Genomic DNA, 25329 nt, shown 5'->3' with positions numbered 1-25329 from the left:
AAATCTCATAACACTGCCTAGATCTAATAGGAGGTTTCAACTGGATGCAATATTAGGTAACCAATACAGTGAGGTCAGAGGCAGTAAAAGCGCCCAGAAAAGTTGGCATCGAAGCAGTACTGTGCTATGGATGATGACTCATTGTGATAACATCTAAAACCTGACTTAACAGTGACTCAGAATTCGGCACTGTGGCACTGGATAAGAAACAAATACAGGTGAAACTAAAATCAGATTCGATGACTGCATGTGAGGTTTGCAGACTTTTCAAGCCTTTTATAAGAATGTTGTGATCAAAATTATGTTGAGAGATTGAGACTGAAAAAAGTCATAGAAAAAAATAGGTTTATTACAAAATGGTGCACCAATACAAATATTTACATTCCCAAACATATTACATACATGTAAAAAACTAGAATTGAAAAAGGTGTAATTTCATTTCAGTGACATTTAAATACATAATCTTTTTTTAACCTCTCAATGTCCCATTATCCCTCCATCTGTGTGTCTTTCTCTACAGTTTGAGAGCAGCACTAGTTCCAAGCCTGTCGGATTTGTCTCCATGGAGTCCCAAGAATCGAGGCAGCGATAAAGAAGAAAACTAAGATAAGACCCTTAGCCAGTGACTGAGAATATGGCTCACCTGGGGAGAATAAAGGTAAAATAAGTCAGTAATGGCACTGTCAGGATCCACTGTTGTGCTTAAACAGTATTTCTCACAGAAATGTTTCACAGCTGGAGTTTCAGTTTACTGAATGATCACCCACAAGATACAATAAAACACTGGACAGATCCTTCTTTGACTAGATAAACTCTCACCTGTGTAATACCTGGTGATAGGGAAGGCAAGCTCAGGCCAACACACATCATTCCTATCACAGTCATACTCTGTAAAGTTGATCTGAAACCTGGGGTAAAAAAAAAACAACATTATAGTCTAAGTTATAATCAGTCAGGCAGCTCAAACAAAAAGCAATTTATTTGTCTTTATCTGTCAGTCTTGCCTGGTTTTTGGTGGTCCTGTGTTGATGGGAATATCAATAAAGGTGACTGAGGAGGTGATGGGGAACAACTGAGTCTCCACTGGATCCACACATGGAGCGACATCACCTCCTCCACAATCCAGTGCCCAGGAAGAAAGACTATAGCTAAAAATAAACAAAATGAGATTCTTGATTTTTATGACTTGTAATGCTAATCTGTATTAGGACATACTGTATGTTGGCTTATAATGATTAACCACTCCTCCTGAATTGATAATGACATTTTTACTGTGCATTTCAATAAGTGTACACGTGATACACACCTGACTTGCAAAGCCTGGATATCCCTTTGAGATAAGCCATCTACCACGCCAGTGACGAGACTCCAGACATGGATCTGTAGGTGGGACGGGACTCCATGGCATGAACTTTCAGAGTCTTCCATAGCTGAGCTTGAGTTCTGTGTCACAACTGGAAATTATGTGTTGTGTGTCACATTTAGTTAAAATGACAACTAAACCAGTTTGGCAGAATGTAAATGTTGCTTTACAAGTTAAAATAAAAGCATAACAATATACAATTATATACTATACAAAATTGTTGGTTATTGTCTGTAAACACACTCGCCAACAAAACTTAACTCCAGATTCACTCTTGTTTGACATTTTGTCTCACTATATTTTTTGGCACTGTCTCCTGGATGTCTGCGGCTTACAGTCAGGCACCTGGTTGCTGTCTTTTTATAAAGTCCAACCTCACTTAAGCACTTTGAGGGGACACGCCCTTACGTGTCCTGAGCACAGGAAATAATAAGAAAAAAGTAAATACAATAATAATAAAAGTAAATACAATAAATACCTCCACACACTTTCAGTGGGTCATAAGTAATGATTGACAGGAATTAATTTTGCAGTATATAAGTAAGTATAGAAGTTTTTTCTGTTTGTTTGTTAATGTTTTTTTATTTTTAGGAAAATCCTGCATAGTACATCTTCAAGAAAGGCGTGATATCATTACACCAACATACACAAATTGTACAAAAAAACACAGAACCTTTTCTTTGGACCATCTACAGTACTTACAGCTTATGTTCACCCAGTCTGTCATAGTGAGAGGATCTGGGTTTCCACTCTTAGCCACATATGTAGCTGTAATCAATGCAGCCTGGAGAGAAGCAACAGTCTCCCTAAAGGAGAAAAAACATTTTACTTCAGCACAAACACATATAGATACAGATCACACATAACTCATGCTGAGCTACTGACCTCAGGAGATCACAGTGAGTCAGATTCTGTCGGCTGACGGGCAGCAGACATCCTGATGTCGAATTTTGCCCAAATAGAACTGATTTCATCTCAGCAGTGGAGCAGAGTCCATCATTCACTGTTAGCCAGATCAGAAAATGGTGTCTTCATTAAGTCAACTTATTTTGACTGAAATACACATCATTTATTATTATGCTACATGCAGTGAGCTAGTATTTTACAACATGACTTAATAGGTTTACCTGGTTTCCAAAGATTGACTGACGTCCTCTGCACTGAGCCTGTATCATTGTCGAAAGTGTCCACAATTCCAGCAATAACAGGCCTTCCCACCTGATAACCTGCCCCGAAAAGAGTTCTTGTTTTACCCATTGTAACAGGTACTATCAACTATTTTACAAAAAACAGTAGAACAAAGTATTTTTTATCTTGCTCTCACCTGGGTTCCCTGAGTTAGGCTCACCGGCACCTTCTCCATTTATAAACACGGCAGAATATCTAGTAGTTAACGCCACTGTTCAGGAGACAGAAGAGCAGAAATGAGCCCCAAACTACATCAAACATATCTATCAACTATGACTGGTGTTCAGAAATCATGGACAAGCATTAAGGGCACTTACTACGACCATTTAAAGTGATGTTCCCAACAGTGCGAGACAGTGTGATACTTGTGATGCCATTTCCTTTCCAGTACACTTTGTAATCCAGCGCTAAGGTCACGTTCTCACATACAAGCCCCTCATCTTCAAAGAAATATGAACAAGTTTCAACACTAAGGTTAACTGTCAGGTTATGTTGTTTTAGTAATGATATGTTTCAATCTCTGTACCTGAAGAAGCATCTGTGCTTGAAATAAACTGACTTAAGTCAATGGCCACTTTATCCGTAACATCCACAATAACATCACCTGGAATACATTAAAAGAAAAATAAATGAATGGCACATGGATTCAGAGAGCTTTAGAATGTGTCAAAGTGTTGTTTTAGCAGATAAAACATACCCCCTTGCCCATTCTTTACTTTAATCCTCAAATTTGCTAGTGGTGTCTGTAAGGGAGGTCCAGCTGGACAGGAGCGTAGCAGAGTTACACACTTGACTTTGAAATTTTTCAAAAATGCTACAGGAGCCCTGTTTACACACTGCCCGAGCACCTTCTGTGGAACAGAATATACAAGGCATTAGTTGCTACAGCTTTGGCAACACATAAAATTCAAAATATGAATTTAACAACATACACACAACTAACCTGAGGAATGGTGAAGTACTGATCATTTATTGTGAAAATAGGACTCCCTTGAATATAAACATTAGCTGGCACCGGAGCTGACAGGTGAGGCCCTTGGAAGGATGGGCCAGGTTGAGATGTGCTAAATGACAAAAGATTAAAGATGGAAACTTGACACAAAAATGTGTAATTGAATGACACATCAAAAAACAAAACATACATTCAATCATTTCTTACATGGTGTCTCCCTGGTAAAAGAGTCCAAGGTAAGGGTTGTTTTCAGGTGGAGAATTGACACATAAAAACGGAAACCAATCTGGGGAGTTTTCAGAGGACTGCACAGAGCACTGATAATCTGGAGCAGGAGCAACCTGTCCACCAAAGGGCCCTGGGAGACAGTGGGATGTAAACAGCTGCAAATCTTCAATAGAGCAGTCCTGTTAGAGTAGAAGACACATATGTCACTGTGGATTAATACAAAAGGAAATACATACATATATACATACATACATACACACACACACACACACACACACACACATATATATATACATACAGAGAGAGAGAGAGAGAGCGATATGTAAATACCTTGTCACAGCAGCAGCGTACATCACATGCTCTGAATGTGAGGTCACAGGGACAAGAGCCCAGTGGTTGGTACACTTGGTTTGGAATGACTGTTTTATTATCTGAAATAGATAGGAGACTCATATTCATAAAAATGTATATCCTTAACATGAAGGTAGATATCAATTACATACATTTTTAATGTGAATTACCAAATCCAGCATTAGCAGAAACCAACAGGGCGTATATCTTGGCCTGGATTAGCAGTGATGCCTGAGGTGTTTCACCTACACAGGCCGACACCTGAAGGGTCTCCAGGACACACAGTGGTTGTGGACAGCAGTCTGTGTCCGTCTCATTCTCACCACACAAACGCAGACTTCTGTCCAGTCTCAGCTGAACCCGAACTGCAGTCTATGGCACCAAATGAAACAAATATGAGGCATAAAGAAACTCGGATGTTCACACTATAATATCAGCTCTGTTAAATTAACCTTAGAAGGTTTTTAATAGATTAAACCCTCCCTGACTGCCTCTCACTGATACATTTCTATTTCACCATTGTCTGTATTTATGGTAGAAATGTTCACTGTGAGATTGTTTTCTTACCTTTCCAACCTGCTCCTTTGTGAGCACCCACTGTGTTACCTCAGCTACACACCATGGAGAACCAATGCTTCCTGTAAAAACAAACAAATAAACAACTTGACAACTAAATCACTACATAGCTACCTGGTTACCTTTCATATTTCTTTTTATGAGCCACTAAACTGAAGAGTGGCATATTCTAGCAACTATATATTTCCAAATACCACTAATTTCAATAAAAACCCTTCCAAAAAACAAATAGCTCATGTTCAGGTACTTATTAGAGCAAGAAACACAAATTGACGGGGGAAAAAATCATTGCAATCACCAAACAGGCCAGTTTCATACAACAAAAGGGCCGCTTTTATAGACAGAGCATCAGGAAATCTTTGGATCGTTTACCTGTTGTATTTGATGGAGATACAGTCCTCAGTTTCAGAGAGATTTCCGACGTGTTTCCGAGCAAAAGCGCAGTGACCGTTGGCCCGGTTGCAGTGAGAAATGACGGCTGGAAAACTGTTGAACACAACGCAGATATCTATGCTTACTGCTTCACATGTTAGCTTCACGTTAGCTCCATCACAATGATTCAATTCGTATTTCAACAAACGTAATTTTTTTAACGTTATCGAGTTGTCTTCTAGCTAGCTCTTCGTTGCTGTAGTGCTTTAGCCTTAGCTACGTTTGCTAGCGTAACTTTAGCTATTTTGATGTAAAACTAAATGAGTTCTGCGTATATGTGTAAGGTCTTACCGATATTGTTTTGAGTGTGAGCCAAGGAGATGAACAGTAAAATGGACAAACGGGAAAATAATATATCAACCACGTTAGCCATTTGGTTCAGTTAGGATTATAAAGTCGACATATTTGTAAACTGTTTGTTTCCTGGCAACGCAGATGTTGACCAATCACAGCCCAGAAAAGTTCTTCTTCTGGCGAAACAAGAGAAACAAAAAATTTACTTGACCTCATGTGGCGGATAGTGGTAGATTCATGTAACTACAGTCACTAAATCCCATCCTTCTCAGACTTCATTTGAGTAGCAGTTTTCGAACAAAAGTGTAACATGAAGCGTTAAATACGATAAGGTGTGTAAGAAAAGTGAAAATTGTGGGTGCTACTGGAGAGAGCTAAAAAAAGTTGTCATGTATAAGTGAAACCAGGTCCCAGTAACCTGTTGTCCCACGTGGTCTGGTGGTCAGGACTCCTAGTGTACACCTGTGTTCACTCCTAGCTTTGGGAATTAAAAAAAAAAATCAAACTCCAGCAAAAAATGTCCTCAAAGTATTTGTTGTTCACCTCGGTTTTTCACTTTTTGAGATTCTTCGTGTTTGTTAAAGTCACTGAAGTGAATCAGTCCAGATGGACTTCCTGTTTGTGTGAAAACAAAGAAATCTCTGTACTCTCTGTAATTGTATTGTTCAATTTTATACTATGTGTAGCTTTTATCTGTTGTTTTAATGTATTTGTTTTATCTTTGTAAAGTGTTTTTGAGTGTTGAGAAAGGCGCCTATAAATAAAATGTATCATTATAAAGTTTCCCGCAGATGTCCTTCTTCCAGTGGTTAACACTGCTGCTTTCCAGCTGAAGGACTGGGTTCACTCTGTGCATTGCTTTATCTTGATTATTCTGATCTTATCTCTCAGGTTTTGATCCAAAGTTTTCCTCAGAACTGTGAGTTCAATGATTCTCTCGTAGACCATCTGTTATCTGAGAATAAGTGAAACAGAAGCTCAGTGTCCTGAGTTATATGTCACCGCTGACACTCACTTCATGTTAGAGTCATGTTGGCAAATTTCAGTTCAAGCTGTCATCTTTAACTCAGTTTTAAAAATTTTGCTTCTATCTACTTCTAAAATTATTTTTTTAAAAATAGGGTAAACAAATGACTACTGACTAGTGTTTGCCGACCAAATGTGCAGTGCTTAATATGCTTTTATAGTCAGATCAGTACCTGAGATATGAATTCATTTTAATATCCTTTTATTCACTGCTATTTGCTTCTTGAACTTGTCCCTTTGAGTATTTTAATTAATTCATTCTTTTCTTTCTTTCTTTTTTCCCTATTTATTTATCTTTGATACTTCAAATCAAACACATTTTGAACTCTAATTTGACAAAAAGCCTCTTAACCAGCCTCCAGATGGCAGGATGTTGCTGTGTTTCTGGGATGGCCACTGGTCTACAAACAGTAGAATAAGAGTTGTATCACGTGACCAGTTTGCCAGCGTGCTGCTAATGTGTGTGACAGCATCTGAAGTCTGTTCAGTGGAGTTAATAAAACAATGTTGTCGTTTGAAGACCTGATAACAAGCCTGCAGGACTGTGTGATCACCGAGGACCAAGCAGCTGAAAATGTCAACCAAACTCTCAGACTCTTTATCGATAAACTGTCCGAGTCCTCCAGGTCGGTACCTGCCACCAGCGCGTCTTAAAGCTTAATAGTTGTCTCATTTATGAATATGGTGTGATAATGATTGCACGACGATGCTTGCATTAACAGGAGTAATGTGAAAAGATGCAAAGAGCGTTGTTTAGAGGAGGCTGTCCAGCTGCTGAGACAGATATCAGAGGCGCAGCTTAATGTTGTAGAGGAGAGCCACCTTCTGCTTCTTGTCAGACTCCTTCTCTCCACGCAGCTGCAGATGGTCAGCATCTCCACAGCCTGTCGCAAAGTGGACCAGGTCAGCCCTCCAGTATGCCTCTTCAATGTACAGTGCTTTCAATAAAATGTAGTCTAATTTAAACTTCATATTTTCTTAACAGATGTTGCAACATTTGGCAAAAGTGGACCACCAGTTGGTTTTCAGGGAAACCCAACACTGTTTGCACTCCATCGTCCACACTGAGCAGGTACACAGCTCTCACTTCACTTGTGTTTATCATATGTTTACATAAAAGCATTGCAGATAACTTTTGCCTCATCTTCTTTTTCAGGTGTTGTCCTATGATGATCTGCAGAGAGGTCAGTGGTGTGATGTTATTATCATCAATTTAATATGTAAGTTTTTCTGAACTTATAGTTTTCTTTCCTTTTTGTTAACCTTTTTCAGCTGGTATGTTCCTGGAAGACAGCACTGTAGGTCGTGAGGTGTGGCGAGAGTCATTCTCATCTTTGTTGGATAAAGTGTCCGAGTTATTCCCGGTTGTTTTGCAACAAGAATCCCTGAGAGATGGACCACTGTGTTACATCAGTGTCAAGGTACATGAAGAGCAGTGTGCTTCATCAATCACAGACTTGTTGTGTGATCAAGGTTAAGGGCAGTGCAAATTAATAAACACACAAGGTATAAAAATGCCAGAATTAGCCAGGAGGCTGTTTTCATCTGTTGTCACTTGGCCTAAGTGTCACACAAAGCTTCAGGCTAAAAAAACAACAAAGCAGAAGAACAGAGAAATAGGGCAAAGATTTCTTTGAATACATCAGCAAAAGAAAAAAAGAGAAAACAAACAAAGCAAAAAAAGACTAGATATGCAATTTAAAGACTTTGAAAGAATATACAATTTTTAAAAGCACTGGAAGTGGTACTGACATATATATGTATAGAATGGCACTGCAAAACAAGCAGTAGATATAAATTACAGCATCAAAACAGAGTTTAGTGCTGACATGTGTTAGTATCAGTCATCAATGCTTTTATTGGTGTTTTAGTTTTCTGGTGTGAATTGAATCTTTTCATTCATTTCTAATAAATTTGCAAGAATGAATCCTACCTTTTTACTCTGTGATATTTGTGACTGACCTGAGAACTACGATCTCTGCAGGTGTGTTTGCAAATATTCCAGCTGCTGTCCATTGAAGTGGCTCCTCTAGTGTGGGACAAGGAGCACAGGAGCCCAACAGTGCAGAAGATCCTGCAGGCTCTCATGGACATAATACTTGGACAGGTTTCCTATTAGTTCATCAGTTCAGAGTCACTTATTAAAAAAATGTACACCTGTTCAGTAGTTACCTTAGTTCTGTCTTTTCAGTCAGTGTTTCTTGTCTTGCAGAGCTGCAACAGGGATACTCGTTTCTTGGCAGGCACCGCCGTGGCCATGCTGATCAACACAGCGTCAGAGAGCAGAGCTGGAGACGCTGCTGCCTGGAGTCTGCTACAGGTCTCTCACTCAGGTAGGTAATCACCAACACTGCTGGACAAATGGCACAAGCGAAGCACGTTTTGGAATTGGACCTAGGTATGTGCCTATGTGGGTAAAATATAAATAGATTTTAGTTTCTGTATCCTATTTCTTTCTTCGTTGAACTATATTCAAATAAGCATAAAAGTTAAATATAGGGTTCCCATGGTCATGGAAAACTTGGAAAAGTCATGACATTCCACAAGCATATTTTCTAGGCCTGGGAAAGACATGGAATTAGTTTTCAAATTTTAGGAATGCACAATATTGATTTTTGCTGATATGCCAGTATAACAACTTATTTGGATGATAACTGATACTGATATATCCATATTTTTACCCACCTAATTTTTGTGATCATCAAGTCTCTTCTGTAGTGGAATTAACATCATATTAAGCATTTTCTTACTGTGATGGCCCACCAATGGAGACATGAAATACAGTATTCAATATTCATTCATTGTGCAAAATAAGAAAAATACTTCAACTTAGGGCTGATATTTTACATATGTTCACTTTATCAATAAAAAATATTGGTTTCTGATATCAGCATAAATCATCATTTTGGCAGATTCTGATACTTTAACGGCAATACCTGCCAATACCGATAATGTGCCAATATTTTTGTGCACCCCTAGTAAATTCCTTAAACGTTTTGGAAAAGTCATAGAATTTTGTCGTTTGTATGAAATTGTTACAGTAATCTTTCGTGGGTAATCTTCCACATAACATATCGCAGTGAATACATTTTCTGAAGCTGTTGACATGACATAGCGCTAATAAGTCCACGTGTGACGTGTTGTTGTTTATTTCCTCCCTTTGTTATGTCTCTCCCTCCATGTATGCCAGCTTGCTGAAATTATGTTTGAATAGAGTTTGACTCTGACCTGTTAGAATAATGCAGAGAAAGTGGGGCAAGAAAATAATATTGTGACAATGTGATTTAATATGCTTGTATACCTGTGCTGTTTGGGAACCCCGTATACATTAGGAGTTCTAAAACTGAGTATGAATGCCTGAAGAGTCCTTACAGAATACTTTTTATACCTGTTATTTTTCAGAGCCGTGGCTGCTTTCTGTTGGTGCTCTCCAGGTACAGTGCTGCCCCACAGGGAGGGACGGAGTAGACATGCTGGCAGTGAGCCGAGGCCTCCTGACCTGCTGTCGACCTCTCATCTTGCTCGGTTCACATGCGGATGCGACAAAGGTGAATTTAGTAAAAGCTCATGTAGGGCAGCGTACATTGCAAAACAATCATATTGTGATTAATTTGACAGACAAGTGAGAATGGCAATTTTTGCATTTAATTTTCACTGAAAAAAACTATTACGTGATGTTTGCTGGGGTCTGTCATAGGTTTCACTTTGTTAGGCTGGGGCATCTTTATAGCACCACATTGCTTTATTTATATTGTTATGTTGTGATACAGTTTACCCGCATCAAAACCTGCAGCTCCTGTGATTTAGATATTGCACTTGGCCATATTGCAGTTTTGATAATATTTTGATTAATTGTACCACTCTAAGCTCAGGTGAAAAACATTTTTCACTTTTGTTTTGCTGGTTTTTTATCACCAAATCCATATTTTCCCCCTTTGTAGATGTGTTTACTGCTGAAGGGTTTGTTTCCTCTGGTCTATTCCCTGTGTGAGAAGAAGATGGATAGTCACTACTTTGCTTTTGAAGGTGAGTAACGTCCAGGTGGTACATTCATGTGCTGAAACGGAAGAATCACCTGGTCAAATATGACATGTTGTTGCAGCGTTAACACTGTGGCTGAAGAAAGTTAAAGAATGTCTGGCCGATATTTGGAAGATGACTGTCGATCGCCTTCTGCCTGATGACAGCAGTCTGCTGCAAGAGCTCATCCACATTATCTGGACCAATGCAGAAAGCCCAGTGAGTCAAAGTAACATCACTCTGTTTTTGCAGTTCCAAATTCAGTAAAAGATTATTTTTTTTGCCTTTGTAAACTCAATAGACCGCCAGCCAAATAATGCAAGGAAATATATTCAGTATCACCTACAGTAACAGCAGTAATCTGAGCCATGTCACACAGTGGACTTCATGTTAGCTTCTCAAATAAATTAAAGACACATTACTGCCAGGATTGTTCAGTGATGTGTGTCTTACTGTTCGTTGGCAGGTGGAAGGTGTGTCAGAGTTTGTGCGCAGTGCCTTTTGTCTCCTGCTTGACCTCTATGAGATGGACTGTGAGCAGTTTCATGACACAAAGAAGACTCTATATGTTACTCTACTTCACCGAATAATCAAACTACCTTGGGAAGCCAAAGCCAAATATCATCGCCTGTGTGCCTTGCTGCCATATCTGGGTACTGACATGGTAAGGATTAAAGGAATATTAATAGAATAGGGGGGGGGGGGGGGGGGGGGGTGAAGTATTCCTCTAAGGGTTATTATAGTGTAAATAATGTTGTCAGTTATGGTCATAATGACTTAACATTTTCAATCATTCAGGTGCTGGATCAGTATGCTGAAATAACCAATCATCTCCTGAAGTGCTTGTCGACCAACCACCTTTCACCATGTGGCTCAGAGCTGTACAAATGTCTGATCCAGCAGCAGAGGCGAGAGCTGTATGATGGCTCACAAAAGTCTACTTCATACTCTGAGCTGGATCTGGCCAACCAGTGGGCGAGGCGTTGGCGGCCTGTCCTTCATGTGGCGCTGACGTCTGATGTGAGTCTTCTACAGAACAACAGCTTTACACACTTATTACCCTGCACCTTTCAAGTCTTCCCCTCTGCTGTGGACCCTCTGATGGCCTCTCTCGACCCATTCGCCCCTGGACACCTCCACGCCTGGGCCTGCATTGTGAGCTCTTATCGTGCCACGACTGGAGGCTCTCCTTGGGCTCTGCGTGGGACCTCAACCCTTGAAACCCTCCAGCTGGCTCTGGGATCTGCAGATGACAAAGTCCGTCTAGCTGCTCTCAACCTCCTCTGCTGCAGCCCAAAGACCAAAGACACTCCGACCACAGAGGAGATGTCAATAATGAGGGTGTTTATTCCTCAGAACCTGAACTGTGAGTCTTCGCCTTTTCGACAGCATTTTCAGGCTGGAGTGAAGAAGTTTTTGGTTCGTATCAGAGACGGCTGCTTGGCACTTGTCAGAGGACAGAAGGGCAAAAAGAAAGGAGACACCACTGACTCTGAGAAGGCACAGGATATACTGGAGCAGGGAATAGGTGAGATAACTGACAGCTGCTGTTCTGTTTAAGACACTTTTGTACTATACACACTGATATACATTAACCATACTGTATTTTGTTGTTTCTTTTGAATCTTATATGTCTATACTTTTCTGACTTTTAAATCAATGTACATATGTCTTGATTCTGTGCTCACTAAATTTCAAGTCATATTAGGGAATGGAAAAAGCCACTTGGTATCCAGTTTAATATTATCTGCCTTTATTGAATTGTTTATGGTTTAAATGTCTTTCCTCAGTAAATCTCTGTCCTTTTGTCGGTTTTCTGTTCATCGAAACGTTTTCATATGTTACATAGGGTTTGTGGAATGGTTGGGTCAACTTCCGTACAGCTACCTGGCACCAGGGCACAGTTATCAGAGGAAGAAGACCGCTTTGCTGTTGCTGTCTGCAGTGCTGGAGACCTGCACCGACACCTGGAGCACAGACAAAAAGAAGGGACAACCTCCAGGTCAGTTTGGAAAACCAGTAATTTAAAAAAAAAAACAAAATATCTGTTCTTTATACCACTTTATTGCACCAGTATTTGGTTGGTTCTATGCATGATTTCTGCCAAATGCTATATTTTTTTATATTGTTTTGGCTTGGAATTTAAATGAACTTTGTGTAATCATTTTTGCAGCGAATGTTGGATCTCTCATTAACTGTGCCAGACAAAGAGGACAGTGGGACTTCTTCTGCAGAACAAAACAGCTGGTCCTCATCAGCTGTTTAGAGGATTCTACGAATGAAGTAGAGCTGCCTTATCTCACTTCATGCTTCTTTTATATTGTTAAAATCCAGGATTGAGGTTTAAGAATATTTCTGGAGTGTAGATTTTTCTTTTTTTCTTTTACAGATTCGGGAGCTCTCAGCTGGGTTATTGTTGAGGTTTTTCCCACACAGTTTTCCAGGTGACATTGCTGCAGTGCTGCTCATGCGAAGCAAACAGCTTCTGTGCAGTCCTCGGGTGCAGGAGGCTCAGATGGGAGCACTGATGATTAAGGTCCTCCTCCAGAAGTAAGCTTTGCCTCCTACATGCCCTCATTCTGAATTATGCCTCTTTAGATGTGAAATGTAATCATCAGTTGTTCTTTCTATAGATCACAAGGCCAGCCTGAGGACTGCAGGCTGAATAGTAACAGTGGAAGTAACCCCAGCGCCTCCTGCATGGTCAGATTCCTGGTGAAGGAGCTGGAGGAGCATTATCTGACAGCCAAGGCTGACATGATGCTTGCTGCTAGAACCAAGCCGATACATGGTGAGTCTTAAGATCTACACTGACAACTACCATAAATGAGATTCAGCCCTCAAAAACATTCAGTTATTTGAATCCTGTTATGAATTATGTTGCAGGTGTTCTAAGTGCCCTGCAGAGGTGTTTGCTTCAGGCCCCCAGCAGTGTCTGTGACACACTTGACCACAGTTTGACCGTTGAGGTGCTGGTCCTGCTGGAGAAAATCTCTCTGCTGCTGCTGGGTGTTCTGTATGGAGACCGGGATACTTGTGCCACTGAAAAGGGTAATGAAGCAATCTGCAGTTTTATTACTGAGTTGTGGATGAAGTACACCACATTTCAGGTTTATTTTCCCACACCACATATTAAATCATTCTCATCTGTCTTAGATGCACCCCCTTCTTTTTGTGATATGGGAAATGCCATCAGCTCTCTCATAGCCCAGGAGTCCGGAGGATGCCAAGAGGAGGGAGAGGAGTGTGTCCTGCTATCTGAGGAGCACAGCCTCGTTCTCACCTGCTGCTGGGTATCCCTCAAGGTAATACAGAACCAGATGCACCATTTAAAATGCACAATTACATACCTCAACATTTATCTAGCTAGCAAAAACCTGACATTTTAGCTGAGCACACTGGCTGCCTTGGTATTTCTTCTCATCTTCATGTTTTCTTATCAGGAAATAGGAATCTTTTTAGGTTCTCTGGTGGAGAAAATTCTCACTGAATCCAAACCCAGCAAGTGCCTCCTGACAAAAGAAGATCTAACAAGAGCATCAAAAGTTTTCAATAGTATTCTTCTCAAATGTCGCCACTGGGTAAGTTTCATAAATCCATTTAGAAACAAAAAACTTTGAATCACCTCAACTACCATGTTCCTTACTGGAAAACACATTTTTCTTAGATATCCCCTCATGTATGCACTAGTGTTGGTAGAACTGTTTTCAGGTGCCATGCTCCTTCTAAAAGAGATGAACTGCAAACTGCCCCAACTAGCAAATTTTAAAGCTGTATTAGCTGTTTTTTGATGATTCTTGTAACTTCCTCTTGTAATTTCTTGCTTATTGTGTAATGTTGTTGTTGCTGTTGTTTTGCTTTTACTGATTGTCTTCTTGTTATGTTCATTGTTTGTGGGTCTCTCTTGAAATAGCGACCTTAGAATCAATGGGATTGCCTGATTAACCCATCGAAACCTAAGCAAATTGGTGATTTCTTTAAAAAATATTAGGAGAGGGCGATACGCAACTTAACGAGGCATTGCCCAAAATTTGCAAGAAATTAGTGTAAAGTCACCAAAAAATACCTGAAAATAAGGACACAAAGTGAAAAGTGAAAAACAAAAACAACTGAGAAAATGACCCCAAAAAGTGCTGAAAATTGAAATATATATATGCTTTTTTCTTTCCTATAACATAATGTAAAATATTTTAAAATGATAATTATAAACATAGTTTTCTGGACATTTCCCCCTCGTTTCTCTGATAATTTTCTGTTAGTCCCTCCCCTTTTTATTTTCAGGTCATTTTCTTGTCACCTTTTATTAATTTCTTGCCATTTTTGGGACACTTCTTGGCAAGTTGTTTATTGACCTTTGCCCTGTGTTTTTGAAAGGAATCAAATCTGCTCATGTTTCAAAGGGGTTAAATAGCTTGTGAAAGCCATCTGAATGCAGCAGAAGAAAACTGATGTTGATTCAGGGTTCAAAGGGTTAAATAAATACTCAATAATATATTTCTCTTCACCAGGGGGCAGTAGAGGGATGCTGTGCAGGGTTCACCAAGTTCTGTGCCTCTCTGTTGAGCAGCAGTGATCCAGAGCTTAGGGATATCCCAGCCCACATGCTGAAACAAGTGAGTGATGATAGCAGGTATTTTGCATTAATAAAGTGAATATTGCTTTATAGCTTTACTTCCTCTCCTGTCTTATTACAGGGTTTGCAGGTTGTGCGGTCCCCTCGTTCTACCTCTGTGACCCGGCGGGCTGCAGGGTTGCCTATGCTCATCCTGTGCGTTTTGTCAGCGGAGGAGGCCAGTAAAACCAGACCACTGTTAGCCTACAGTATACAAACCTTACTGGAGACAGCCAAAACCCCTCTACCTGAGAACTGGGACCAAACACTGGACCTGCCACAGGTTTGTAAACACAGCAACAAGAATGAGAATATTTGGTCTTTAAACCCACAAATGCAGATGTGGTCACAGGAGTGTCCTTTCCTTTACAGGTGTGTGCGGTTCACACTCTGCAGGCCTTGGTGCGTGGTTCTGGTCTGGGAGCAGCGGTCCTTCAGTTTGCACCTGCTGTTGCCATCTTGTCACTCACTCTGCTGAGTTCTCCCTGCTGGGCCATGAGGAATGCTGCCCTGCAACTTTACAGTAAGACATGTGCATATTTACTTTTAGTCTGTATTTATGATACCGGTATGAGGGACTGCATAACGGAATAATCTGTCCATGGTTTTCTCAAATAATTGGTTAATTGCTATTTTATAAATTGGCAGAAAAAAAACAAATTACACATTGCAATTTCCCAAAGAAAAAAAAAGATCATTTATTCAAACGTGTGTTTTGTCTGAGCAACAGTCCAAAGCCTAAATATTCATTTTTTAATCATTCAGATATTCAATTTACTATCAATTTACCATCATAGAACACAAAGTAATCTATAATGAAATAATTATCAGAACAGTAATATATTCTACTCTTTCGTACAGCTCAAATTAACACCCCTGATATTCAGTGGTGGGGAAGTATTCAGAGCCTTTATGTATATGTATATAAAAGTACTAATAGCACAGTGTTTAAAATACTTACTGGTAAAAGTCCAAAGCATTGAAAGTGTTACTTAAGTAGAATATCTAAGTACAGTCAGTAAAATTATTTTAGGAATTAAAAGTTAAATTTTGTTAGATTTATGATACTCAATTAAGCAAAAAATTGTACTTAAGTAGAGTACTTAAGTAAATGTACTTAGTTTCATTTCACCACTGCTGATTTGTCATCATGAACATACAATATAAGTGACAGATTTTCTTAAAATCTGTTTCCAGGTTCTCTGTGCTCAAGGATGCTCGGCCAGCGGCCCAGCAGTGAAGAGGGTGGACCCACGCAGCATGGCATGTCCCCCCTTGCCTTCTTTGTCCACTACCCTGCGCTCCTGCCCTTCCTCCTGACTGAGCTGAGAGGAGCAGCACAAGACCTCCAGGGTCCACCCAATGAGGCCAAACTACACCTCCAGCCCTCGCTCTTCCCTGTTCTCACCCTGTTGGCCCAGCTCCAGCCTGGTGTCCAAGACTCAGCACAGTGATTATTGTTTACTTATTACTAGAAAATTGTTATAATTCTTAACAGCAGTGGTTTTCATCCAGGCCTAAAGGATGTAGGTTTTTATTCCAGCCAAATGTTAGGTCAGTGCATTTAATTTGTTGCTCACCTTTGCTAAAGAAGAAAGAACTTCACAAAGAAATGAGCTGTTTTGGTGTTTGTTCGGAGATCTTACCAAGTTGTTCGTTGTCTTTTTTTCCCATGTTTTTGGAAGAAATCAAAGCAATTTCCTCAAGGTTTGACAGTTAAATACTTGTGAAAGGCATCTGCAGTACAATTATGTCACTCCAGATTTCAAAGGGTTAATCCAACAAAATATAATGTGATAATTTTTGAGAGGATTTAACTTTCAGCAAGAATGCAGACCAGTGTATTTTCCAAAATGTTGAACTATTCCTTTAACAATTTAGCATTTTATACTTTATTCAAGTTTAATGCATTTAAGAATCTCCATTCTGAACATCATTTATTCAAGTGAATGTCTTCTCTGATTTTCCTCTGCCAGAACTTTGTCAGACTTCCTGCCTCCTCTGCTCCAGCTGTCTGCCAGTCCTATTAACAGTGTGAGAGTGATGGCCTCGAAGGCTTTGGTTGCCATGACTCCCCCCTCAGAGTACATGAACATCCTCATCAAACTGACAGCTCAACTGCCCGGTCCGCAGGAGCGCTGCTGTCACAACCGGCTCCACGGACAGCTGCTGCAGATCAAAGCTGTTGTAGAGAGAGCGCTCTGCACAGTCAGGTGAGACCAAAAAGAGCTGCTTATTCATTCATCACACACTCTGGGGCTTTTAAAATGCCTGCTGTTTTTATTCATCAGACACTGTCTTTGATACCCTGCTGCGTTTCTATTCCCAGTGGCCCTTCAGCCGACCTGTGTGAGGCGCTGCGAAGGGTGGAGGCCTCGCTGTGGCTGGTGACTGAAGCTCAGCGCTGTCCCCCAGTGAGAGCGGCGTACCTCGGAGTGGCAGACTCACTAAGAAGATTCTGCAGTGAGGACTACCTGTCGAAGCTCAGCGACACGCTCGTGCATGACCTCCAGACACCTCAACAGGAGCTTCAGGTGTGTGACACACATGCTCACACACCCCATAATGAGAGGAAGTAAATCTAGAAATAGACATTTTATTTTTTTTCATTGTACCCTTTGATTTAGAAATATGCATAGATGGAAAACATCAGAATCAGAAAAAGTTCCCAAGGGGGTTATCACATCCAAGACAATTTCTTTGGTGTATTTGTGAATATTAATACAGTAAGAGAAAATTAAATCATATAAAGTATTACAAAATGTTTTGCAGAAATATGTTATATCTTAAAGCTCTTCAACACTTGCCTGAAAAGTATTTCTCTGTAATGTCTAATATTCATGACTAAAAAAGTAGCATCAAAATCATGCAAAAGTAGAAAAAAACCCTTTCTATGACCATTCAAGGCTCTGAAAAAAGTGTGTCATTTTGGCAGAAAATTGATGTAGGACCCCATGACTCAGAGTAAGAAGTTGATTGAGAAAATATATTATCAGGGGCTTTAACACTTTTTCTAATACTTTATCATGTAACCACTGCAGGTGGGGTTGTCATCCTTTCATCAACTAGCCATCCACTTCCTGTGTGCTGAACTTAAGTGGGCACGTCAAATCTGGGACAACTTTTCTGCGGTGAGCCCGGATCTGAGGCTGTCATTGGTTATGTGGGTGGTGGATTGGCAGGGTTCGCAGCAGACCGGCTTGAAAGAGATGATCCTGAGGGTGTTGCAGGTGAGACGTGATCTGCTCTGAACACTTAAGCATGAAAAAAACAACTGCTTCAAAAACCTGTCTAACAGCTTTTAGTGTAACTACCCTCCTACAGCACAATGTGAGGAAATTGGGAAAGCTTAAATACAATGAAATCTGGCTAGAGATTTTATTTCCTCTGACATAAGAAAGGGTGTGTCTGTAAGCTTTTATTACTTGCTGTTCATGTAGGTCATTTAGATAAACTCTGTGGTACACTGCATTAACTAGACTACCCTTCCCATGTACATCCTGTCTAGTGTTTCAGTGACTCTCTTTAAGATAAGCTTTTTAAGACGTGATACTGCATATGTACAGAGAGTGGGTACAGAGGGGGACTATTGCTCATATGGTCTGGTCATTTTATAACCCTTGTGTACATTTTTACAACGAGAATTTCTTAATCCCATACTGGGAAAATGTACACGTTACAGCAGCTTAAGACTCAGATGAAAGAGGAAAAAGTAAAAGTGATGGGATGATAAATAGGATAAAATATTACGAAGTTGCAAATTAGATAAAATTAAAACAAAAACATATAAAAGACAATACACTTATACAGCATTCGCAAGGTCATGAAAAACTTGGAAAAGTCATGGAATTAGCAAAGACCATTGAAAGTTATGGAAAAGTCATGGCATTTTATTGTGTGTACTGTAATTTTCTGTAGATAATGTCCATGTAATCTAACATAAAGGCAATTTTCTCTGTAGCGGTGGATGTAACCTTGGTGTGTGTGTTTGACAAGGTTTTGTTCACATACGCTTCTTTATTTTTCCCTACATTCCGTCTCTTTCTTCATATATGCCCGCTGGCTGAAATTATTTTTGAATCTGATATGTTTGCAAAATGCTTGCCAAGTGGGGCAAGAAAAAAAAAGAATTATGAAAAGTAATGGAAAAGTTTTAAAACTGTATCCATGAAAATGTCTAGGAACCCTATATAGACACCTTTCACTTATATCGTTTGCTCATGATGATAATTGCAAAGAAATTTGCAAATTTGCAAAATATATAATTAGAGCAGTGGTTCCAAACTGGTCTAGTCACAGGGGCCACATTTCTCCTGTGCCGTTAGTTCAAGGTCCACACATTATAAATGATCACATATTGAATTTCATTTCACCAAATGTAAACAACATGTGGGCTTAGAGCACAAAGAAAAAAAACCTTGCAAAAATAAACAGAAACAGCACTTCAAAATAAAAGCTCACTGCTGGAAATTCACTGTACTGCAAAATAAAGTGTGTTTTCTATAAGCTTGACACATTTAAAAGTCACTTGCAGCTCATTCAGAATAGACCCACGACTCACTTGTGGACCACGACTTACCAGTTGGGAACCTCTGGACTAGAGGACCCTGTTTTCATCTAACTGATTTTAGATTTATTTTAATAAAAGTGAATGTAAGGTTGTTGTATTTTGTTTAGGAATTAGTCAGGGTTTTTGTACTTTTGTTGTTGTTTAGGGATGTTGTTTTTAAGTTCTCATCTGTTGTATGAGTCCATTTGAAAGCACATTAATAACTGGACAGGTCAGTTAAAGGACTATATTAATGCTCTCTATCTCCAGTCAAACCTGAGGGAGGCATTGTTGAGCCACAGTGTGGAGTACCGCAGGACCTACCTCTCAGCCCTGGTGGCAGTGATGGCCGGAGGTGATACTTCTTTACCCCAACATCCTCCTCAGTGGGCCCCACTGGAGGAGCCAGTTCTGCCTGTGTGTCTGGATTTGTTGCTTAGGGACCTGGAGGACCAGCGAGGGGGGCCAGAGTTTCTGTCCCAGGCTCTGTATGCTGCCAGTCTGCTGCTTTCCCACAGCTCAGACTCCAGGTTTGTACAACTTTTATTGTCTTTTTATCTCAGTATAGAGTCACATATTTTACTGGAACACCTCTACCTGCAGCTCTGACTCTTCTTTTTGTGTAAATCAGTGTAAAGACATCTGTGTTTGAGCGCTGGTGTAGCGTCTTGGAATGCCACCGATCTCCAGACGCCCCTGAAGTGCTCAGGATGGCCTGTGCTGAAGCTCTGTGTGTGGCTGGAGTTCCTCTGATGAGCCACAGCACTCTGCCTGCCCTCATGATCAGGTGTGTGTGGGGCACCAAATGCAAAAATTTGCTACAGCTGCTAACTGAAGGTCCGCCTACAGAGCTGCCACCTGCTTCCCTGCTGGTGACGTAGTCTCCTAGCCGCGGGGAGTGAGGCGGAGGGACTGTAAGGTGTGCTAGCCAGTTCAGGTTTAATTTTGTCATACAGAATTAGGCGTGGTTTCACCTCAAGTAGGTTGGAAAAACAATAGACTTAGTGTGAACTATTTGCACATTTTCTAGACATTTACATTCAAGATTTAGATGCAACATTTAGATTTTGATTTGATATTTAGACTGAACATTAGGTTTAGGTTTAAATTTTAGATTTAAAGGAGCAGTGTGGAGGATTTGGTGGCATCCAGCAGCGAGGATTGCAGATTACAACCTGCGGAAACTTCTCCCAGTTAGAATTCTTTCAGTGTTCATTGTTCACAAGGTTTTTACTGGGAGCTGCAATATCTGCAGAGGTATTCAAAACAAGAGTACGAGGTAATTTAAACTAGTAAAAAAAACCAAAAAAAACACAATACAGCAGTTTCTCTAAAGCTGTTAGTTTATTGCAAATGGACTGTTAGCCCAGCGTCTGCTGATTTGTGCTCACCTTTTTTCTCTGATATGTTCAGTTCGAAATGTTCAGGAGGTTTTTACCGGGAGCCCAAATATCTGCAGAGGTCTCTTCCTCTCCAAAACAAACAGAACCAGTGGTTTAGATTTGTTAAAAAAAAAAAAAAAAAGAAACCGTGTAAAGCAGTAACACATTTAAAATCACTGTTTTTCCAGTGCTGTCACCATGGAGGGGCTGCCAAATACAGTGGCTGACACAAAAAGCAGATGGCCCTCTCTAGAGCCAGTATTTGATTTGTCAGCTATGGGCTACTGTAGACACATGGCTTCACAACATGGTTATTCCTGTGGACATGCACCCATTTCCCTATGTAGATATAAACGGCTTATTTTAAGGCAACAAAAACACAATGATTTTTATTTTCAGATGATTATACATAAAAGCAAACATACCTATATTATATTCTATTTCTGCCAATATATGTCCCTAAATCCTACACTCTGAACCTTTAGTATTTATAATTTTTTACATAGAAAAGTATTGTTAATAATTACATGCAACATTATTTAACATGAATTTCTGTCTCAAATGTGAGGAAAGTATATATAAATATTCAGAACATATCAGCTAGAAAATTCCAAATGAATTTTTACATTAGGTGGCCCGAAAGTGTGCAGTAAGTTAAATAGTAATTTCAGTCAAATGATTCGCTTGGATGAACAGAAATGAATAAAACTGCTGAATCTCTCTGGTTTAGGTTGATCAACACGGGTCTTTACTTGCTGCAGGACCAAAACCAGCAGGTTAGATTTAGAGCGGCCTGTTTCGCATCCATGCTCCATCACGCAAGAAAAAGAGAAAAGAAGAGGAGCGTCTACCTGATGCAGGTTAACCAGGCGCTGCCCCTCATACTGGACCTGCTGCTGGAGGAATGCTGGGACACTCCTGGTACACTAGAGGTGCTGCTGTGTCACCTGCCTCAGCTGGACATCAGATCTGTGCTCGCCTCGGAGACAGGGTATATTACCTCACTGAATCAATACACTGTTACAAACAGAGCAGTCTTGATTGAATGTTGCTTAGCTGCTATTACCGCTCTCTCTCATTCAGATGTTCCAGCCTGTATGAGCAGGATGAGGCCAATGTGTTTGCAGAGCCCTCTGTGATGTGTGCACACATGCTGCCATACCTGCTGCAGATGGCTGAGAAATACTCTGAATCCGCTGCCGTGGCTCAGAGCCTGTGTGCGTGGGCAGAGGAAAGCACTGCACAGGTGCTCGACGGCCTTGCGGTCTGCAAAGAGATTCAGCCAGGTATTCAGTCACATTAGCACTCTGAATATAGAAATGCGTTTGATAATGATGTGAAAACGGTTATGGTATATATTCTATATTTTACTGTATTACAATGCTGTTATTTATTCTCTCTCTAGCTGATAATTTGACCCCAGACTGGCTGGTTTTCCTCATGGACCCCCGTTTCCACAGCACCCTGTGTGGCCTGTTCACCAGGGCTGCCTTTCTCCTCCATCTGTTGATAACATCTGATGATTTGCGACACCTTTGTGATCTTGCAGCACTGCAAATGAGTTTACAGGAAGTTTGTAGTCTGCTCAGTCAGAACGGTGTCTACTTTCCATCGGCTGTAACAGCTGCTGTGGCTGGAGAGCTGCCGCTGTGATGCAACTAGGGGCTCATTCAGTGAGCAAATTCCTTTTGGATAAAATTACCTGTGGATATTTCAAGAGTGGCCATGACATCTGCATATGCAGCGTTAGTCTTGAATGAGTACTGCTGATGCTGCAGTACACTAGTACTTGGCAGGCTGATGGAGTTATGTAAGAGCTCAGTGGCTGCAGTCTCTTATCCAACACCATATTACCTACAGAGAAGAGACCCAAGGGGCATTAGGTGCCATCATCCTCAGAGGGTCTGGAGGCCTGTTTTTGCTACAGTGCTTTTAAATGAGAGTTTATGATGATATATTTTCTGTAGCTTTATTCACATTTTTATCACAAAGCTTTTTTATGCAGATGTACAGCCACCAGATTAGATTTTGTTTGTATGATCACAATCACCTCAAAGCAATAACTGGTATTCCCACAACAGTGCTCCTGTCCTCAAGTTGTTATGTCTCAGCAGAGACAGTGGCAGCGCTCAGGCTGATGCAATGACGTAATGCAATAGCATCTGCAGAAACTGGCTGTTTGGTGCCCAGCAGGGGAATACAGTGTGTGTTTTGATGCTCCATTAGAGACCTTCTGCCTGGATAAGTGTCCATTTTGTCAACCACTTGAGTGCTGAAGATGATTGACTGGATCTGATAGAAAGCTGTTGGTTGCTTCGTGGCGGACCACACACTAGAGCAGTCTTACATCATCAGATATCCCGTTACTTTTGTTTGAGATGGGTGGCTTTCAGCAACATACAAAAACACTGACATGTAAAATATTGGACATGCTATGGTTAGCCATGTTAGGCTTCTTATTAAAGGTCCAGTGTGTGGGGCATCTATTGGAAAAAAATTATAGTATTTATTTAGTATAAAGACCTCAAAGAGATTTAATGATATTTAGCAATAAATAAATATTTTTCACAATACAAATCCATTGGAGTATGGTAACATCAGAGATGATTTAATTCTCAAAGTAATATCTAAAAACAGATTTATCAACATCTAACTGTGAAACAGTCAGTTTGGGTTTTTTTTTTTAACCTTTTTTTCCTGTTTCACATATCTTTGCCCGTACATTAGGTACCACTATTATCAGTGAAGGCAGGATTGCATGCTTATGAGCATTTAGATTATGCAACAACTATGACCTCAAGCTTATATGAATGATTCATACAAAAGCTTATGCAATCTATTTCTCCACACCCCATCACCAAAATGAACACCTGTTGTGTCGACCTCTGAGGTGAAAATGACCCTCTGAGGAAGCTACAGGTGTTTCTTGCCATGTTCTTAACACATTCTGCATCATGTTGATGTGACATATTAAGGTGATGCTATGTAATGAAAGTTGTTGATGAAACAGTTTTGGACAAATCTTGAGTCATCTTATGGGGAATTCTCCAGAATTTGAACAATGCTACTCTTCATGGAACCTACAGTATGGACTTATTGATAGAAGATGTCTGCTGCTGACTGTACGACGTTTACGGGACAAAAACAAATGCATATATTTGAGTTTTATAGATTTGTGAGTCATTTACGACAAAGCTTCAAAGCACAGTCACTTGGGGCTAGGGGCTTGAACTTTGCTCTACTTCAAACAAAGGCTAGAAAAATGTGTTGCTTGACCTCTTGGCAGCTTGTCAATATGCTTTAAAAAAAAGGCATAATTTTAATCAAAAGAGATAGAATCATATCTGCTTGAACAACATGTGCAATATTGTGTCTTCTGCCATAACCTGGAAAACAAAGCTTGAGGAGTGAGTTTGAAAGCAAGGTTGGACATTTACTGAAGGCAAAGTGTGCATAAAACTGGAAAATGGTTTAATGAAAGTCTTTGCTTTTGTTACTGAGAGTCTCTGGGCTCTCAGTAAGCCTGCATTCTGCTAATTAAATGATTAACTAACTGTGGCAACAGGGAATAAGGCCAAGTAAGAACAACCACTTTTACTGGCTGTGTGTACATGCATACAGACTGCACACAGACACCATTTGGAGCATAGAGGAGTGTTTTTCCACTGTTTCGTCACAAGTAGCCAGTGGATCCTCGCATGCAAGTCAAATGGTTTTTATCCTATAAATAGAATTGCTGTAACAAATCTTAATGAATCAAGCACTTAAATGTTGAACTGCATTTTTTTAAAGCCTGTTTATACTGAATATAATAAATTAAACTGTCGAGGTTGTAATGTATTAAAAATGTTCATCTTTCACTTTACTTAGTTTCTTTTTCTAAAGCTTGAAAAATCCCCAGAACAGTAAAATGTACTGCAGACAATGGTCACTGTATTCCCTATGAGCATTGCTTACCTGAAGTAGTGGACACTACCTATAATTCCTTTGGTCTATAATGGTATAATTTTGTGATAAAAAGAATTTCAGTATTTCAAACATAAAAAATGTCCTTGGTGATGGGACAGATTTAAGCAGTTTCTTTCACTCCTGATAAAAATTCTCAATTCAAATTGTTGAAATATTGCCCAACTCTACTGATATGGAAGTCAATTTCTTCTGTTAGTCACAATAAAACAAAAGCACACATGGTTATCCAAGACTACAATGTACTGAGTCAAAATGATGAGACAAAAAGACAAAATCTTGAATTATTACTGATTCACTAGACATTAGCCCAATTAATGTAGTTATGGAAGTCCTATCTCTGCTGGAAAAAGAAAAAACTATTTAATTTTTTCTTTTAAATCTTATTTA

The 25329-nt window shown here is 40.0% G+C and overlaps 2 protein-coding genes across 2 annotated transcripts; one reads left to right on the top strand and one right to left on the bottom strand.

The window, feature by feature from the left end:
* Nucleotides 1-367: 367 nt before the first annotated feature.
* tctn2 (tectonic family member 2) lies at nt 368-5489 on the bottom strand. Its single transcript, XM_042488782.1, has 18 exons — nt 5382-5489; nt 5031-5144; nt 4650-4720; nt 4253-4454; nt 4062-4162; nt 3711-3910; nt 3495-3615; nt 3249-3402; nt 3078-3155; nt 2869-2991; nt 2688-2762; nt 2491-2589; nt 2249-2366; nt 2066-2169; nt 1307-1454; nt 1005-1148; nt 820-908; nt 368-643 (listed from the first exon to the last, which is right to left on the bottom strand). Exons 1-18 carry the CDS (start codon nt 5461-5463, stop codon nt 534-536), a joined length of 2133 nt encoding a protein of 710 aa, XP_042344716.1. The 5' UTR covers nt 5464-5489; the 3' UTR covers nt 368-533.
* A 1380-nt stretch (nt 5490-6869) lies between these two features.
* Nucleotides 6870-23488, top strand: si:ch211-225b11.4 (thyroid adenoma-associated protein homolog). The gene is made up of 31 exons (XM_042489077.1): nt 6870-7036; nt 7133-7313; nt 7396-7482; nt 7567-7594; nt 7683-7831; nt 8395-8517; nt 8623-8743; nt 9813-9958; nt 10352-10436; nt 10513-10649; nt 10897-11094; nt 11229-11958; nt 12280-12432; nt 12604-12713; nt 12820-12980; nt 13064-13221; nt 13317-13481; nt 13587-13735; nt 13874-14011; nt 14939-15043; nt 15125-15325; nt 15415-15565; nt 16240-16492; nt 17019-17255; nt 17372-17576; nt 18084-18272; nt 19862-20121; nt 20223-20378; nt 21704-21964; nt 22057-22259; nt 22379-23488. The coding sequence occupies exons 1-31, from the start codon at nt 6915-6917 to the stop codon at nt 22624-22626; spliced, it is 5610 nt and encodes a 1869-aa protein (XP_042345011.1). The 5' UTR covers nt 6870-6914; the 3' UTR covers nt 22627-23488.
* The last annotated feature ends 1841 nt before the right edge of the window (nt 23489-25329 follow it).

The sequence above is a fragment of the Plectropomus leopardus genome, chromosome 6 (assembly GCF_008729295.1).
Source record: "Plectropomus leopardus isolate mb chromosome 6, YSFRI_Pleo_2.0, whole genome shotgun sequence".
Taxonomy (NCBI): Eukaryota; Metazoa; Chordata; class Actinopteri; order Perciformes; family Serranidae; genus Plectropomus; species Plectropomus leopardus.
This window is presented reverse-complemented; position numbering and strand designations above follow the sequence as displayed.